The sequence below is a fragment of the Lampetra fluviatilis genome, unplaced genomic scaffold (assembly GCF_964198595.1).
Source record: "Lampetra fluviatilis unplaced genomic scaffold, kcLamFluv1.1 SCAFFOLD_433, whole genome shotgun sequence".
Lineage (NCBI taxonomy): Eukaryota > Metazoa > Chordata > Hyperoartia > Petromyzontiformes > Petromyzontidae > Lampetra > Lampetra fluviatilis.
In genome coordinates, this window is record NW_027620643.1 from 5,519 (window position 1) to 27,658 (window position 22,140).

Below are 22,140 nucleotides of genomic sequence, written 5' to 3' on the forward strand. Positions count from 1 at the left end.
CTCCTCACCACCCCCTCACCACCCCCTCACCACCCCCTCACCACCCACTCCTCACCACCCACTCCTCACCACCCACTCCTCACCACCCACTCCTCACCACCCACTCTTCACCACCCCACTCCTCACCACCCATTCCTCACCACCCACTCCTCACCACCCCCTCACCACCCCCTCACCACCCCCCCTCACCACCCCCTCACCACCCCCCCTCACCACCCCCTCACCACCCCCTCACCACCCCCCCTCACCACCCCCTCACCACCCCCTCACCACCCCCCCTCACCACCCCCTCACCACCGCACTCCCTCACCAGGTGTGACGATTATTTCTCCCTGCCTCACCGTGGCGGCGAGCGTCGTGGCGTCGGGGGCATCTTCTTCGACGACCTCACCTCACCCTCCGCTCACCCCCGCTCACCACCCTCTCGCCTCGCCCTCGGCCGGCGGTGAGGCCGGCGGTGAGGGCGGTGGTGAGGGCGGCGGTGAGGACCCCGAGGGAGCGTTTGCGGTGGTGAGGGCGTGTGGACGTGCCGTGCTGCCCTCTTACCTGCCCGTGGTGGGGCGACGTAGACACGCCGGATACACCGACGCTGAGCGACGGTGGCAGCAGCTGCGGCGTGGACGGTGAGCCCATCGCAGAGGTCACCCATCGCAGAGGTCACCCACTCACTCACTCACTCATGCACTCACGCACTCACGCACTCACTCGCTCGCTCGCTCGCTCACTCACTCACTCACCCACTCACTCACCCACTCACGAACTCACCCACTCACGAACTCACTCACTCAAGAACTCACTCACACACCGACGCTGAGCGACGGTGGCAGCAGCTGCGGCGTGGACGGTGAGCCCATCGCAGAGGTCACCCATCGCAGAGGTCACCCACTCACTCACTCACTCATGCACTCACGCACTCACGCACTCACTCGCTCGCTCGCTCGCTCACTCACTCACTCACCCACTCACTCACCCACTCACGAACTCACCCACTCACGAACTCACTCACTCAAGAACTCACTCACACACCGACGCTGAGCGACGGTGGCAGCAGCTGCGGCGTGGACGGTGAGCCCATCGCAGAGGTCACCCATCGCAGAGGTCACCCACTCACTCACTCACTCATGCAATCACGCACTCACTCACTCACTCACTCGCTCGCTCACTCACTCACTCACTCACCCACTCACTCACCCACTCACGAACTCACCCACTCACGAACTCACTCACTCAAGAACTCACTCACACACCGACGCTGAGCGACGGTGGCAGCAGCTGCGGCGTGGACGGTGAGCCCATCGCAGAGGTCACCCATCGCAGAGGTCACCCACTCACTCACTCACTCATGCAATCACGCACTCACTCACTCACTCACTCGCTCACTTCGCTCACTCACTCACTCGCTCACTCACTCACTCACTCACCCACTCACTCACCCACTCGCTCACTCGCTCACTCACTCACTCGCTCACTCACTCACTCACCCACTCACTCACCCACTCACGAACTCACCCACTCACGAACTCACTCACTCAAGAACTCACTCACACACCGACGCTGAGCGACGGTGGCAGCAGCTGCGGCGTGGACGGTGAGCCCATCGCAGAGGTCACCCATCGCAGAGGTCACCCACTCACTCACTCACTCATGCACTCACGCACTCACGCACTCACTCACTCACTCACTCGCTCACTCACTCACTCGCTCACTCACTCACTCACTCACCCACTCACTCACCCACTCACGAACTCACCCACTCACGAACTCACTCACTCAAGAACTCACTCACACACCGACGCTGAGCGACGGTGGCAGCAGCTGCGGCGTGGACGGTGAGCCCATCGCAGAGGTCACCCATCGCAGAGGTCACCCACTCACTCACTCACTCATGCACTCACGCACTCACGCACTCACTCACTCACTCACTCGCTCACTCACTCACTCGCTCACTCACTCACTCACTCACCCACTCACTCACCCACTCACGAACTCACCCACTCACGAACTCACTCACTCAAGAACTCACTCACACACCGACGCTGAGCGACGGTGGCAGCAGCTGCGGCGTGGACGGTGAGCCCATCGCAGAGGTCACCCATCGCAGAGGTCACTCACTCACTCACTCACTCATGCACTCACGCACTCACGCACTCACTCACTCACTCACTCGCTCACTCACTCACTCGCTCACTCACTCACTCACTCACCCACTCACTCACCCACTCACGAACTCACCCACTCACGAACTCACTCACTCAAGAACTCACTCACACACCGACGCTGAGCGACGGTGGCAGCAGCTGCGGCGTGGACGGTGAGCCCATCGCTGCGGCTATATAGGACTAATACTATAGGACTGATACTATACTTGGTTCTTTCGGTAAAGTCATCGCGTAGAAGGGAAATAATAAAATAATAAAATTTAAATACAATTCTCACGACGTTTCGGCCACAACGCAAGCAGCCGTCCTCAGGTGAAGAACAGGTCTGTCGGAAAGACAGCGTCATTCACATCATCATCAACATCATCATCATTAACATCATCATCATTAACATCATCATCAACATCATCTTCTTTAACATCATCATCATTAACATCAACATCATCATCATTAACATCATCATCATTAACATCAACATCATCATCATTAACATCATCATCATTAACATCAACATCATCATCATTAACATCATCATCATTAACATCATCATCATTAACATCAACATCATCTTCTTTAACATCATCATCATTAACATCAACATCATCATCATTAACATCATCATCATTAACATCATCAACATCATCATTAACATCATCATCATTAACATCAACATCATCAACATCATCATCAACATCATCATCATTAACATCAACATCATCATCATTAACATCATCATCATTAACATCAACATCATCAACATCATCATTAACATCATCATCATTAACATCAACATCATCAACATCATCATCAACATCATCATCATTAACATCAACATCATCATCATTAACATCAACATCAACATCATCATTAACATCAACATCATCATCATTAACATCATCATCATCATCATTAACATCATCATCATTAACATCAACATCAACATCATCATTAACATCATCAACATCATCATTAACATCAACATCATCATCATTAACATCATCATCATTAACATCAACATCAACATCATCATTAACATCATCAACATCATCATTAACATCAACATCATCATCATTAACATCATCATCATTAACATCAACATCATCAACATCATCATCAACATCATCATCATTAACATCAACATCATCATCATTAACATCAACATCAACATCATCATCATTAACATCAACATCATCATCATTAACATCATCATCATTAACATCAACATCATCAACATCATCATCAACATCATCATCATTAACATCAACATCATCATCATTAACATCAACATCATCATCATTAACATCATCATCATTAACATCATCATCATTAACATCAACATCAACATCATCATCATCAACATCATCATCATCATCATTAACATCAACATCAACATCATCAACATCATCATCAACATCATCATCATTAACATCAACATCATCATCATTAACATCAACATCATCATCATTAACATCATCATCATTAACATCAACATCATCATCATTAACATCATCATCATTAACATCAACATCATCATCATTAACATCATCATCATTAACATCAACATCATCAACATCATCATCATTAACATCAACATCATCAACATCATCATCATTAACATCAACATCATCATCATCATCAACATCATCATCATCAACATCATCATCATCAACATCATCATCATCATCATTAACATCAACATCATCAACATCATCATCATTAACATCAACATCATCATCATCAACATCATCATCATTAACATCAACATCATCATCATCAACATCATCATCATTAACATCAACATCATCATCATCAACATCATCATCAACATCATCATCATTAACATCAACATCATCAACATCATCATCATTAACATCAACATCATCATCATCAACATCATCATCATTAACATCATCATCATTAACATCATCATCATTAACATCATCATCATTAACATCAACATCATCATCATTAACATCATCATCAACATCATCATCATTAACATCAACATCATCATCATTAACATCATCATCATCAACATCATCATCATTAACATCAACATCAACATCATCATCATTAACATCAACATCATCATCATTAACATCAACATCATCATCATCAACATCATCATCATTAACATCATCATCAACATCATCATCATTAACATCAACATCATCATCATTAACATCAACATCATCATTAACATCAACATCATCATCATTAACATCAACATCATCATCATTAACATCATCATCAACATCATCATTAACATTAACATCAACATCATCATCATTAACATCAACATCATCATCATTAACATCAACATCATCATCATTAACATCAACATCATCATCATTAACATCATCATCATTAACATCAACATCATCATCATTAACATCATCATCATTAACATCAACATCATCATCATTAACATCAACATCATCAACATCATCATCAACATCATCATCATTAACATCAACATCATCATCATTAACATCAACATCATCATCATTAACATCAACATCATCATCATTAACATCAACATCATCATCATTAACATCAACATCATCATCATCATCAACATCATCATCATTAACATCAACATCATCATCTACATCAACATCATCATCATTAACATCAACATCATCATCATTAACATCATCATCAACATCATCATCATTAACATCATCATCTACATCATCATTAACATCATCTTTTGTTTTCGATGTAAAGCTTTCGTGACTGCAGGAATTCATCTTCTTGGTTCTTTCGTTAAAGTCGTCACGTAGAAGGGAAGTAATAAAATAATAAAACTAAAACATTATAAGATCAATTCTCACGACGTTTCAGCCACAACGCAAGCAGCCGTCTTCAGGTGAAGAACAGGTCTGTCGTAAAGACAGCGTCCGAATGAACAGGTCTGTCGGAAAGACAGCGTCTGAATGAACAGGTCTGTCGGAAAGACAGCGTCTGAATGAACAGGTCTGTTGGGGAGACAGCGTCTGAATGAACAGGTCTGTCTTTCCGACAGACCTGTTCATTCAGACCCTGTCTTTCCGACAGACCTGTTCATTCAGACGCTGTCTTTCCGACAGACCTGTTCATTCAGACGCTGTCTTTCCGACAGACCTGTTCATTCAGACGCTGTCTTTCCGACAGACCTGTTCATTCAGACGCTGTCTTTCCGACAGACCTGTTCATTCAGACCCTGTCTTTCCGACAGACCTGTTCATTCAGACGCTGTCTCCCCGACAGAGCTGTTCATTCAGACGCTGTCTTTCCGACAGACCTGTTCATTCAGACGCTGTCTTTCCGACAGACCTGTTCATTCAGACGCTGTCTTTCCGACAGACCTGTTCATTCAGACGCTGTCTTTCCGACAGACCTGTTCATTCAGACGCTGTCTTTCCGACAGACCTGTTCATTCAGACGCTGTCTTTCCGACAGACCTGTTCATTCAGACGCTGTCTCCCCGACAGACCTGTTCATTCAGACGCTGTCTGTCCGACAGACCTGTTCATTCAGACGCTGTCTGTCCGACAGACCTGTTCATTCAGACGCTGTCTGTCCGACAGACCTGTTCATTCAGACGCTGTCTTTCCGACAGACCTGTTCATTCAGACGCTGTCTTTCCGACAGACCTGTTCATTCAGACGCTGTCTGTCCGACAGACCTGTTCATTCAGACGCTGTCTCCCCGACAGACCTGTTCATTCAGACGCTGTCTGTCCGACAGACCTGTTCATTCAGACGCTGTCTTTCCGACAGACCTGTTCATTCAGACGCTGTCTCCCCGACAGACCTGTTCATTCAGACGCTGTCTCCCCGACAGACCTGTTCATTCAGACGCTGTCTTTCCGACAGACCTGTTCAATCAGACGCTGTCTCCCCAACAGACCTGTTCATTCAGACGCTGTCTTTCCGACAGACCTGTTCATTCAGACGCTGTCTTTCCGACAGACCTGCTCATTCAGACGCTGTCTTTCCGACAGACCTGTTCATTCAGACGCTGTCTTTCCGACAGACCTGTTCATTCAGACGCTGTCTTTCCGACAGACCTGCTCATTCAGACGCTGTCTCCCCGACAGACCTGTTCATTCAGACGCTGTCTTTCCGACAGACCTGTTCATTCAGACGCTGTCTCCCCGACAGACCTGTTCATTCAGACGCTGTCTTTCCGACAGACCTGTTCATTCAGACGCTGTCTGTCCGACAGACCTGTTCATTCAGACGCTGTCTTTCCGACAGACCTGTTCATTCAGACGCTGTCTCCCCGACAGATCTGTTCATTCAGACGCTGTCTGTCCGACAGACCTGTTCATTCAGACGCTGTCTTTCCGACAGACCTGTTCATTCAGACGCTGTCTCCCCGACAGATCTGTTCATTCAGACGCTGTCTTTCCGACAGACCTGTTCATTCAGACGCTGTCTCCCCGACAGAGCTGTTCATTCAGACGCTGTCTTTCCGACAGACCTGTTCATTCAGACGCTGTCTCCCCAACAGACCTGTTCATTCAGACGCTGTCTGTCCGACAGACCTGTTCATTCAGACGCTGTCTCCCCAACAGACCTGTTCATTCAGACGCTGTCTTTCCGACAGACCTGTTCATTCAGACGCTGTCTTTCCGACAGACCTGTTCATTCAGACGCTGTCTTTCCGACAGACCTGTTCATTCAGACGCTGTCTCCCCAACAGACCTGTTCATTCAGACGCTGTCTTTCCGACAGACCTGCTCATTCAGACGCTGTCTTTCCGACAGACCTGTTCATTCAGACGCTGTCTTTCCGACAGACCTGTTCATTCAGACGCTGTCTCCCCAACAGACCTGTTCATTCAGACGCTGTCTTTCCGACAGACCTGCTCATTCAGACGCTGTCTTTCCGACAGAGCTGTTCATTCAGACGCTGTCTTTCCGACAGACCTGTTCATTCAGACGCTGTCTCCCCAACAGACCTGTTCATTCAGACGCTGTCTTTCCGACAGACCTGTTCATTCAGACGCTGTCTCCCCAACAGACCTGCTCATTCAGACGCTGTCTTTCCGACAGACCTGTTCATTCAGACGCTGTCTCCCCGACAGAGCTGTTCATTCAGACGCTGTCTTTCCGACAGACCTGTTCATTCGGACGCTGTCTCCCCAACAGACCTGTTCATTCAGACGCTGTCTCCCCAACAGACCTGTTCATTCAGACGCTGTCTTTCCGACAGACCTGTTCAATCAGACGCTGTCTCCCCGACAGACCTGTTCATTCAGACGCTGTCTTTCCGACAGACCTGTTCAATCAGACGCTGTCTCCCCGACAGACCTGTTCATTCAGACGCTGTCTTTCCGACAGACCTGTTCATTCAGACGCTGTCTCCCCGACAGACCTGTTCATTCAGACGCTGTCTTTCCGACAGACCTGTTCATTCAGACGCTGTCTTTCCGACAGACATGTTCATTCAGACGCTGTCTTTCCGACAGACCTGTTCATTCAGACGCTGTCTCCCCGACAGACCTGTTCATTCAGACGCTGTCTTTCCGACAGACCTGTTCATTCAGACGCTGTCTTTCCGACAGACCTGTTCATTCAGACGCTGTCTTTCCGACAGACCTGCTCATTCAGACGCTGTCTTTCCGACAGACATGTTCATTCAGACGCTGTCTTTCCGACAGACCTGTTCATTCAGACGCTGTCTTTCCGACAGACCTGTTCATTCAGACGCTGTCTCCCCGACAGACCTGTTCATTCAGACGCTGTCTGTCCGACAGACCTGCTCATTCAGACGCTGTCTCCCCAACAGACCTGTTCATTCAGACGCTGTCTTTCCGACAGACCTGTTCATTCAGACGCTGTCTCCCCAACAGACCTGTTCATTCAGACGCTGTCTCCCCGACAGAGCTGTTCATTCAGACGCTGTCTTTCCGACAGACCTGTTCATTCAGACGCTGTCTGTCCGACAGACCTGTTCATTCAGACGCTGTCTTTCCGACAGACCTGTTCATTCAGACGCTGTCTTTCCGACAGACCTGTTCATTCGGACGCTGTCTTTCCGACAGACCTGTTCATTCAGACGCTGTCTCCCCAACAGACCTGTTCATTCAGACGCTGTCTTTCCGACAGACCTGTTCATTCAGACGCTGTCTGTCCGACAGACCTGTTCATTCAGACGCTGTCTTTCCGACAGACCTGTTCATTCAGACGCTGTCTTTCCGACAGACCTGTTCATTCAGACGCTGTCTTTCCGACAGACCTGTTCATTCAGACGCTGTCTTTCCGACAGACCTGTTCATTCGGACGCTGTCTTTCCGACAGACCTGTTCATTCAGACGCTGTCTCCCCAACAGACCTGTTCATTCAGACGCTGTCTTTCCGACAGACCTGTTCATTCAGACGCTGTCTTTCCGACAGACCTGTTCATTCAGACGCTGTCTTTCCGACAGACCTGTTCATTCAGACGCTGTCTTTCCGACAGACCTGTTCATTCGGACGCTGTCTTTACGACAGACCTGTTCTTCACCTGAAGACGGCTGCTTGCGTTGTGGCTGAAACGTCGTGAGAATTGATCTTATTATGTTTTAGTTTTATTATTTTATTACTTCCCTTCTACGTGACTTTACCGAAAGAACCAAGAAGATGAATTCCTGCAGTCACGAAAGCTTTACATCGAAAACAAAAGATGATGTTGATGATGTAGATGTTAATGATGATGATGTTGATGATGATGTTGATGATGATGATGATGTTGATGATGATGTTGATGATGTTGATGTTGATGATGATGTTGATGATGATGATGATGTTGATGATGATGATGATGTTGATGATGATGTTAATGATGATGATGTTGATGATGATGATGATGTTGATGTTAATGATGATGATGTTGATGATGATGTGAATGACGCTGTCTTTCCGACAGACCTGGTCTTCACCTGAGGACGGCTGCTTGCGTTGTGGCCGAAACGTCGTGAGAATTGTATTTTATAATGTTTCATTTGTATTATTTTATTACTTCCCTTCTACGTGGCGACTTTAACGAAAGAACCAAGAAGATGAATCCCTGCTGCAGTCACGAAAGAAGCTTTACATCGAGGACTAATACTATAGTACTAGTACTACTATATAGTACTAGTACTATATAGTACTAGTACTATATAGTAGTACTATATAGTAGTACTAGTATACACTACTAATATTACTCTAGTATTGTACTACTGATATTGTGGTGGTGGTTACCGTGGTGGTGGTTACCGTGGTGGTGGTTACCGTGGTTGTTGTTACCGTGGTGGTGGTGGTTACCGTGGTGGTGGTTACCGTGGTTGTGGTTACCGTGGTTGTTGTTACCGTGGTGGTGGTTACCGTGGTTGTGGTTACCGTGGTTGTTGTTACCGTGGTTGTGGTTACCGTGGTGGTGGTTACCGTGGTTGTTGTTACCGTGGTTGTGGTTACCGTGGTGGTGGTTACCGTGGTTGTTGTTACCGTGGTGGTGGTTACCGTGGTTGTTGTTACCGTGGTGGTGGTTACCGTGGTGGTGGTTACCGTGGTTGTGGTTACCGTGGTTGTTGTTACCGTGGTGGTGGTTACCGTGGTTGTTGTTACCGTGGTTGTGGTTACCGTGGTGGTGGTTACCGTGGTTGTTGTTACCGTGGTGGTGGTTACCGTGGTGGTGGTTACCGTGGTTGTGGTTACCGTGGTTGTTGTTACCGTGGTGGTGGTTACCGTGGTTGTGGTTACCGTGGTTGTTGTTACCGTGGTTGTGGTTACCGTGGTGGTGGTTACCGTGGTTGTTGTTACCGTGGTTGTGGTTACCGTGGTTGTTGTTACCGTGGTGGTGGTTACCGTGGTTGTGGTTACCGTGGTTGTTGTTACCGTGGTGGTGGTTACCGTGGTTGTGGTTACCGTGGTTGTTGTTACCGTGGTGGTTGTTACCGTGGTGGTGGTTACCGTGGTTGTTGTTACCGTGGTTGTGGTTACCGTGGTTGTTGTTACCGTGGTGGTGGTTACCGTGGTTGTTGTTACCGTGGTTGTGGTTACCGTGGTTGTTGTTACCGTGGTTGTTGTTACCGTGGTTGTGGTTACCGTGGTTGTTGTTACCGTGGTTGTGGTTACCGTGGTTGTTGTTACCGTGGTGGTGGTTACCGTGGTTGTTGTTACCGTGGTTGTGGTTACCGTGGTTGTTGTTACCGTGGTGGTGGTTACCGTGGTTGTTGTTACCGTGGTGGTGGTTACCGTGGTTGTGGTTACCGTGGTTGTGGTTACCGTGGTTGTTGTTGCCGTGGTGGTGGTTATCGTGGTTGTTGTTACCGTGGTGGTGGTTACCGTGGTTGTGGTTACCGTGGTTGTGGTTACCGTGGTTGTTGTTGCCGTGGTGGTGGTTACCGTGGTGGTGGTTACCGTGGTTGTTGTTGCCGTGGTGGTGGTTACCGTGGTTGTTGTTACCGTGGTGGTGGTTACCGTGGTGGTGGTTACCGTGGTTGTGGTTACCGTGGTGGTGGTTACCGTGGTTGTTGTTACCGTGGTGGTGGTTACCGTGGTTGTTGTTACCGTGGTTGTGGTTACCGTGGATGTTGTTACCGTGGTGGTGGTTACCGTGGTGGTGGTTACCGTGGTGGTGGTTACCGTGGTTGTGGTTACCGTGGTTGTGGTTACCGTGGTGGTGGTTACCGTGGTTGTTGTTACCGTGGTGGTGGTTACCGTGGTTGTGGTTACCGTGGTGGTGGTTACCGTGGTTATTGTTACCATGGTTACCGTGGTTGTTGTTACCGTGGTGGTGCAGCTACGTGGAGTTCAATCTTCTCCACGACCGCGGGACCAAGTTTGGGTTGGCGACGCCCGGCTCACGCACAGAGAGCATCCTCATGTCTCTGCCCCTCACCGCTCGGTGAGTGCGACTCACCCACCTACTCACTCACTCACCTACTCACCCACTCACTCACCCACCTAGTCACTCACCTACTCACCCACTCGCTCACTCACTCACCCACTCACCTGCTCACGCACAGAGAGCATCCTCATGTCTCTCCCCCTCACCGCTCGGTGAGTGCGACTCACCCACCTACTCACTCACTCACCTACTCACCCACTCACTCACCCACCTAGTCACTCACCTACTCACCCACTCGCTCACTCACTCACCCACTCACCTGCTCACGCACAGAGAGCATCCTCATGTCTCTCCCCCTCACCGCTCGGTGAGTGCGACTCACCCACCTACTCACTCACTCACCTACTCACCCACTCACTCACCCACCTAGTCACTCACCTACTCACCCACTCGCTCACTCACTCACCCACTCACCTGCTCACGCACAGAGAGCATCCTCATGTCTCTGCCCCTCACCGCTCGGTGAGTGCGACTCACCCACCTACTCACTCACTCACCTACTCACCCACTCACTCACCCACCTAGTCACTCACCTACTCACCCACTCGCTCGCTCACTCACCCACTCACTCACCTACCCACTCACTCACTCACCCACTCACTCACCTACCTACTCACTCAACTACTCACCCACTCACTCACTCACCCACTCACTCACTCACTCACCCACTCGCTCACGCACAGAGAGCGTCCTCATGTCTCTCCCCCTCACCGCTCGGTGAGTGCGACTCACTCACCTACTCACTCACTCACCTACTCACTCACCCACCTACTCACTCACCTACTCACCCACCTACTCACTCACTCACTCACCTACTCACTCACCTACTCACCCACCTACTCACTCACTCACTCACCTACTCACTCACCTACTCACCCACCTACTCACCCACCTACTCACTCACCTACTCACTCACCTACTCACTCACCCACTCGCTCACGCACAGAGAGCATCCTCATGTCTCTCCCCCTAACCGCTCGGTGAGTGGCGACTCACCCACTCACTCACCTACTCACCCACTCGCTCACTCAATCACTCACTCACCTACTCACCCACTCGCTCACTCAACCACTCACTCACTCACCCACTCACCCACTCGCCCACTCACCCACTCACTCACCCACTCACCTACTCACCCACTCGCTCACTCAACCACTCACCCACTCACCCACTCGCTCACTCGCTCACCGGCTCACGCACAGAGAGCATCCTCATGTCTCTGCCCCTCACCGCTCGGTGAGTGGTGACTCACTCACCTACTCACTCACCTACTCGCTCACCCACTCACCCACTCACTCACCTGCTCACGCACAGAGAGCATCCTCATGTCTCTGCCCCTCACCGCTCGGTGAGTGGTGACTCACTCACCTACTCACTCACCTACTCACTCACTCACTCAACTACTCACCCACTCACTCACCCACTCACTCACCCACCCACTCACTCACTCACCTGCTCACGCACAGAGAGCGTCCTCATGTCTCTGCCCCTCACCGCTCGGTGAGTGGTGACTCACTCACCTACTCACTCACCTACTCACTCACTCACCCACTCACTCACTCACCTGCTCACGCACAGAGAGCGTCCTCATGTCTCTGCCCCTCACCGCTCGGTGAGTGCGACTCACTCACTCACTCACCCACTCACTCACCTACTCTCCTACTCACTCACCCACTCACTCACCCACTCACTCACTCACCCACTCGCTCACGCACCCACTCACCCACTCACTCACCCACTCGCTCACTCACCCACTCACTCACCTACTCTCCTACTCACTCACCTACTCACCCACTCACCTACTCACTCACTCACCTACTCACCTACTCACTCACCTACTCACTCACCTACTCACCTACACACTCACCTACTCACCCACTCACTCACCTACTCACTCACCTCACTCACCTACTCACTCACTCACCCACTCACTCACCTACACACTCACCTACTCACTCACCTACTCACCCACTCACTCACCTACTCACTCACCCACTCACTCACCTACTCACCCACTCACTCACCTACTCACCCACTCACTCACCTACTCACCCACTCACTCACCTACTCACCCACTCACTCACCTACTCACTTACCTACTCACCCACTCACCTACTCACTCACTCACTCACCCACTCACTCACTCACCCACCTACTCACTCACCTACTCACTCACCCACTCACTCACTCACCCACTCACTCACTCACTCACCCACTCACTCACTCACCCACCTACTCACTCACCTACTCACCCACTCACTCACCTACTCACCCACTCACTCACCTACTCACCCACTCACTCACCTACTCACCCACTCACTCACCTACTCTCCTACTCACTCACCTACTCACTCACCTACTCACTCACCCACTCACTCACCCACTCACTCACCTACTCACCCACTCACCCACTCACTCACTCACCCACTCACTCACCTACTCACCCACTCACCCACTCACTCACTCACTCACACACTCAGTCACCTACTCACCCACTCACCCACTCACTCACCCACTCACTCACCTACTCACCCACTCACTCACCTACTCACCCACTCACTCACCTACTCACCCACTCACTCACCTACTCACCCACTCACTCACCTACTCACCCACTCACTCACCTACTCTCCTACTCACTCACCTTCTCACCCACTCACTCACCTACTCACCCACTCGCTCACCTACTCACCCACTCACCTACTCACTCACTCACCTACTCACCCACTCACTCACCTACTCACCCACTCACTCACCTACTCTCCTACTCACTCACCTACTCACTTACCTACTCACTCACCTACTCACCCACCCACTCACTCACCTACTCACCCACTCACCCACTCACTCACCCACTCACTCACCTACTCACCCACTCACCTACTCACTCACTCACCTACTCACCCACTCGCTCACCTACTCACCCACTCACCTACTCACTCACTCACCTACTCACCCACCTACTCTCCTACTCACTCACCTACTCACTTACCTACTCACTCACCTACTCACCCACCCACTCACTCACCTACTCACCCACTCACCCACTCACTCACCCACTCACTCACCTACTCACCCACTCACCTACTCACTCACTCACCTACTCACCCACTCACTCACCTACTCACCCACTCACTCACCTACTCTCCTACTCACTCACCCACTCACTCACCTACTCACCCACTCAACTACTCACTCACTCACCTACTCACCCACTCACTCACCTACTCACCCACTCACTCACCTACTCTCCTACTCACTCACCCACTCACTCACCTTCTCACCCACTCACTCACCTACTCACCCACTCACTCACCTACTCACCCACTCACTCACCTACTCACCCACTCACTCACCTACTCTCCTACTCACTCACCCACTCACTCACCTACTCACCCACTCACCTACTCACTCACTCACCTACTCACTCACTCACCTACTCTCCTACTCACTCACCTACTCACTCACCTACTCACCCACCTACTCACTCACTCACCCACTCACTCACTCAGCCACTCACTCACTCACCCACCCACTCACTCACCTACTCACCCACTCACTCACCTACTCTCCTACTCACTCACCTACTCACTTACCTACTCACTCACCCACCCACTCACTCGTTCACTCACCCACCTACTCACCTACTCACTCACCTACTCACCCACTCACTCACCTACTCACCCACTCGCTCACCTACTCTCCTACTCACTCACCTACTCACTTACCTACTCACCCACTCACTCACCTACTCACCCACTCACTCACCTACTCACCCACTCACTCACCCACCCACTCACCTACTCACCCACTCACCCACTCACTCACTCACCCACTCACTCACCTACTCACCCACTCACCTACTCACTCACCTACTCACCCACTCACTCACCTACTCACCCACTCACTCACCTACTCTTCTACTCACTCACCTACTCACTCACCTACTCACTCACCTACTCACCCACTCACTCACCTACTCACCCACTCACTCACCCACCCACTCACCTACTCACCCACTCACCCACTCACTCACTCACCCACTCACTCACCTACTCACCCACTCACCTACTCACTCACCTACTCACCCACTCACTCACCTACTCACCCACTCACTCACCTACTCTCCTACTCACTCACCTACTCACTTACCTACTCATTCACCTACTCACTCACCTACTCACCCACTCACTCACCTACTCACCCACTCACTCACCCACCCACTCACCTACTCACCCACTCACCCACTCACTCACTCACCCACTCACTCACCTACTCACCCACTCACCTACTTACTCACCTACTCACCCACTCACTCACCTACTCACTCAGCCACTCACTCACTCACCCACTCACTCGCTCACTCAACCACTCACCTACTCACTCACTCACCTACTCACCCACTCACTCACCTACTCACCCACTCACTCACCTACTCACCCACTCACTCACCTACTCTCCTACTCACTCACCCACTCACTCACCTACTCACCCACTCACTCACCCACCCACTCACCTACTCACCCACTCACCCACTCACTCACTCACCCACTCACTCACCTACTCACCCACTCACCTACTTACTCACCTACTCACCCACTCACTCACCTACTCACTCAGCCACTCACTCACTCACCCACTCACTCGCTCACTCAACCACTCACCTACTCACTCACTCACCTACTCACCCACTCACTCACCTACTCACCCACTCACTCACCTACTCACCCACTCACTCACCTACTCTCCTACTCACTCACCCACTCACTCACCTACTCACCCACTCACTCACCTACTCACCCACTCACTCACCTACTCTCCTACTCACTCACCCACTCACTCACCTACTCACCCACTCACTCACCTACTCACCCACTCACTCACCTACTCACCCACTCACTCACCCACTCACTCACCTACTCTTCTACTCACTCACCCACTCACTCACCTACTCACCCACTCACCTACTCACTCACTCACCTACTCACTCACTCACTCACCTACTCTCCTACTCACTCACCTACTCACCCACCTACTCACTCACTCACCCACTCACTCACTCACTCAGCCACTCACTCACTCACTCACCCACCTACTCACTCACCTACTCACCCACTCACTCACCCACTCACTCACCTACTCTCCTACTCACTCACCTACTCACTTATCTACTCACTCACCTACTCACCCACCTACTCACTCACCCACCCACTCACTCGTTCACTCACCCACCTACTCACCTACTCACTCACCTTCTCACCCACTCACTCACCTACTCACCCACTCACTCACCTACTCTCCTACTCACTCACCTACTCACTTACCTACTCACTCACCTACTCACTCACCTACTCACCCACTCACTCACCCACCCACTCACCTACTCACCCACTCACCCACTCACTCACTCACCTACTCACTCACCTACTCACCCACTCACTCACCTACTCACCCACTCACTCACCTACTCTCCTACTCACTCACCTACTCATTCACCTACTCACTCACCTACTCACCCACTCACTCACCTACTCACTCACTCACCCACCCACTCACCTACTCACCCACTCACTCACTCACCCACTCACTCACCTACTCACCCACTCACCTACTTACTCACCTACTCACCCACTCACTCACCTACTCACCCACTCACTCACCTACTCTCCTACTCACTCACCTACTCACTTACCTACTCACTCACCTACTCACCCACCTACTCACTCACTCACCCACTCACTCAGCAACCTACTCACTCACCCACTCACCCACCCACTCGCTCACTCAGCCACTCACTCACTCACTCACTCACTCACCCACTCACTCGCTCACTCAACCACTCACTCACTCACCCACTCACTCACCTACTCACCCACTCACCTACTCACTCACTCACCTACTCACCCACTCACTCACCTACTCACCCACTCACTCACCTACTCACTCACTCACCTACTCACTCACTCACCCACTCACCCACTCACTCACCTGCTCACCCACTCGCTCACTCACTCACTCACCTACTCACCCACTCACTCACCTACTCACCCACTCACTCACCTACTCACCCACTCACTCACCTACTCACTCACTCACCTACTCACTCACTCAGCCACTCACTCACCTACTCACTCGCTCACCCACTCACTCACCTACTCACCCACTCACTCCCTCACCCACTCACCCACCCACTCACTCACTCACCTACTCACTCACCCACTCACACACTCACCTACTCACTCACTCACCTACTCACTCACTCACCTACTCACTCACCCACTCACCTACTCACTCACCCACTCACTCACTTACTCACCCACTCATCTACTCACTCACTCACCTACTCACTCACTCACCTACTCACCCACTCACTCACCTACTCACTCACCCACTCACCCACTCACTCACTCACCCACTCACCCACCTACTCACTCACCCACTCACTCTCCTACTCACTCACCCACTCACTAACCCACTCACCCATTCATCCACCCACTCACTTACTCACCTACTCACTCACCTCACTCACTCACCCACTCACTAACCCACTCACCCATTCATCCACCCACTCACTTACTCACCTACTCACTCACCTCACTCACTCACCCGCTCACTCGCTCACCCACTCACTCGCTCACCCACTCACTCACCTACTCACCCACCCACTCACCCACTCACCTACTCACTCACCTACCCACCCACTCACTTACCCACTCACTCACCTACTCACCCACTCACCCACACACTCACCCACTCACTCACTTAACCATTCACCTACTCACTCACTCACCTACTCACTCGCCCACTCACTCACCTGCTCACTCACTCATCCACTCACTCACCTACTCAACCACTCACCCACTCACCTACTCACTCACCTAGTCACTCACTCACCTACTCACCCACTCGCCTACTCACTAACTCACTCACCCACCCACCACCCCTCACCACCCCTCACTCACCCCTCACCACCCCTCACTCACCCCTCACTCACCCCTCACCACCCCTCACTCACCCCTCACTCACCCCTCACTCACCCCTCACCACCCCTCACCACCCCTCACCACCCCTCACTCATCCCTCACCACCCCTCACTCACCCCTCACCCACCCCTCACCACCCCTCACCACCCCTCACCACCCCTCACCCACCCCTCACCACCCCTCACCCACCCCTCACCCACCCCTCACCACCCCTCACCCACCCCTCACCACCCCTCACCACCCCTCACCCACCCCTCACCACCCCTCACCACCCCTCACCACCTACTCACTCACCCACTCACCCACTCACCCACCCACTCACCCACTCACTCACCCACTCACCCACCCACTCACCCACTCACCCACTCACCTACTCACCCACTCACCCACTCACTCACCCACTCACCTACTCACCACCCCTCACCACCCCTCACTCACCCCTCACCACCCCTCACCACCCCTTACCACCCCTCACTCACCCCTCACCCACCCCTCACCACCCCTCACCACCCCTCACTCACCCCTCACCCACCCCTCACCACCCCTCACCCACCCCTCACCACCCCTCACCCACCCCTCACCCACCCCTCACCCACCCCTCACCACCCCTCACCCACCCCTCACCACCCCTCACCACCCCTCACCACCCCTCACCACCCCTCACCACCTACTCACTCACCCACTCACCCACTCACCCACCCACTCACCCACTCACTCACCCACTCACCCACCCACTCACCCACTCACCCACTCACCTACTCACCCACTCACTCACCTACTCACCACCCCTCACCACCCCTCACTCACCCCTCACCACCCCTCACCACCCCTCACCACCCCTCACTCACCCCTCACCCACCCCTCACCACCCCTCACCACCCCTCACCACCCCTCACTCACCCCTCACCCACCCCTCACCACCCCTCACCACCCCTCACCCACCCCTCACCACCCCTCACCACCCCTCACCACCTACTCACTCACCCACTCACCCACCCACTCACCCACTCACTCACTCACTCACCCACTCACCCACCCACTCACCCACTCACCTACTCACCCACTCACTCACCCACTCACTCACCCACTCACCACCCCTCACCACCCCTCACTCACCCCTCACCACCCCTCACCACCCCTCACCACCCCTCACTCACCCCTCACTCACCCCTCACCCACCCCTCACCACCCCTCACCACCCCTCACCACCCCTCACTCACCCCTCACCCACCCCTCACCACCCCTCACCACCCCTCACCCACCCCTCACTCACCCCTCACCACCCACTCACCACCCACTCACCACCCCTCACCACCCCTCACCACCCCTCACTCACCCCTCACCCACCCCTCACCACCCCTCACCACCCCTCACCCACCCCTCACCACCCCTCACCACCCACTCACCACCCACTCACCACCCCTCACCACCCCTCACTCACCCACTCACTCACCCACCCACCCACTCACTCACCCACTCACCCACCCACTCACCCACCCCTTACCACCCCTCACCACCTACTCACTCACCCACTCACTCACCCACTCACCCACCCACTCACCCACCCACTCACCCACCCACCCACTCACCCACCCACTCACCCACCCACTCACCCACTCACCTACCCACCCACTCACTCGCCTACTCACTAACTCACCCACCCACTCACCCACCCACTCACCTACTCACCACCCCTCACCACCCCTCACCACCCCTCACCACCCCTCACCACCCCTCACTCACCCCTCACTCACCCCTCACCCACCCCTCACCACCCCTCACCACCCCTCACCACCCCTCACCACCCCTCACTCACCCCTCACCCACCCCTCACCACCCCTCACCACCCCTCACCCACCCCTCACCACCCCTCACCACCCCTCACCACCTACTCACTCACCCACTCACCCACCCACTCACCCACTCACTCACTCACCCACTCACCCACCCACTCACCCACTCACCTACTCACCCACTCACTCACCCACTCACCTACTCACCACCCCTCACCACCCCTCACTCACCCCTCACCACCCCTCACCACCCCTCACCACCCCTCACTCACCCCTCACTCACCCCTCACCCACCCCTCACCACCCCTCACCACCCCTCACCACCCCTCACTCACCCCTCACCCACCCCTCACCACCCCTCACCACCCCTCACCCACCCCTCACCACCCCTCACCACCCCTCACTCACCCCTCACCACCCACTCACCACCCACTCACCACCCCTCACCACCCCTCACCACCCCTCACTCACCCCTCACCCACCCCTCACCACCCCTCACCCACCCCTCACCACCCCTCACCACCCACTCACCACCCACTCACCACCCCTCACCACCCCTCACTCACCCACTCACTCACCCACCCACCCACTCACCCACCCACTCACCCACCTCTTACCACCCCTCACCACCTACTCACTCACCCACTCACTCACCCACTCACCCACCCACTCACCCACCCACTCACCCACCCACCCACTCACCTACCCACTCACCCACCCACTCACCCACTCACCTACCCACTCACTCACTCGCCTACTCACTAACTCACCCACCCACTCACCCACCCACTCACCTACTCACCACCCCTCACCACCCCTCACCACCCCTCACCAGGTGGGAGTATGCGTATGAGCCGGAGGCCGGGAGCCCTGAGGAGAAGATAATGCAGGTGCTGAGGAACCCTCGAGACTGGGTCTGACTCACTCACCAACTCACTCACCACTCGCTCCTCACCACTCACTCACCACTCACTCACTACTCACCCACTCAACCATTCACTCAACACTCACCCGCTCAATCAACCACTCACCCACTCACTCACCAACTCACTCACCATCTCACTCACCACTCACTCACTACTCACCCACTCAACCATTCACTCAACACTCACCCGCTCAATCAACCACTCACCCACTCACTCACCACTCACTCACCATCTCACTAACCACTCACTCACCACTCACCACTCACTCACCAACTCACTCACCAACTCACTCACCACTCACTCACCCACTCACTCACCATCTCACTCACCATCTCACTCACTCACCACTCACTCACTACTCACTCACTCACCACTCACTCACTACTCACCCACTCAACCATTCACTCAACACTCACCATCTCACTCACCATCTCACTCACCATCTCACTCACCACTCACTCACTACTCACCCACTCACTCACCATCTCACTCACTCACCACTCACTCACTACTCACTCACTCACCACTCACTCACTACTCACCCACTCAACCATTCACTCAACACTCACCATCTCACTCACCATCTCACTCACCATCTCACTCACTCACTACTCACCCACTCACTCACCATCTCACTCACTCACCACTCACTCACTACTCACTCACTCACCACTCACTCACTACTCACCCACTCAACCATTCACTCAACACTCACCATCTCACTCACCATCTCACTCACCATCTCACTCACCACTCACTCACTACTCACCCACTCACTCAACACTCACCCGCTCACTCAATCATTCACTCAATACTCACCATCTCACTCACCATCTCACTCACTACTCACTCACTCGCCTACTCACTAACTCACTCACTCATCCACCCACTCACCTACTCACCCACTCACTCGCCTACTCACCATCTCACTCACTACTCACTCACCACTCGCTCCTCACCACTCACTCACTACTCACCCACTCACTCAACACTCACCCGCTCACTCAACCACATACCCAACCATTTACTCACCACTCACTCAACCACTCACAACTCACTCCTCACCACTCACTCACCACTCACCCACTCAAACAACCGCTCACTCACCAACCACTCACCCACTCACTCACCAGATGGCGCTACTGATAAAGTTATTCCCATTTCATTCAGGGACCGCTACTGATAAAGTTATAGTGACGTCGGTGACGCTACCGATAAAGTTATAGTGACGTCAGTGACGCTACTGATAAAGTTATAGTGACGTCAGTGACGCTACCGATAAAGTTATAGTGACGTCAGTGACGCTACTGATAAAGTTATAGTGACGTCAGTGACGCTACTGATAATGTTATAGTGACGTCAGTGACGCTACTGATAAAGTTATAGTGACGTCAGTGACGCTACCGATAAAGTTA

At 52.5% G+C, this 22,140-nt stretch overlaps 1 protein-coding gene across 1 annotated transcript; it reads left to right on the forward strand.

Moving 5' to 3' along the window:
• Positions 1–313: 313 nt before the first annotated feature.
• Positions 314–20,945, forward strand: LOC144954188 (oxygen-dependent coproporphyrinogen-III oxidase, mitochondrial-like; the record flags this gene model as incomplete). The annotated part of the gene is given in 4 exon segments (XM_078884749.1): positions 314–384; positions 386–623; positions 10,916–11,020; positions 20,635–20,945. Coding segments are annotated over 4 exon segments (499 nt in total), but the record flags the coding sequence as incomplete, so codon positions are not given.
• Between the last annotated feature and the right edge of the window lie 1,195 nt (positions 20,946–22,140).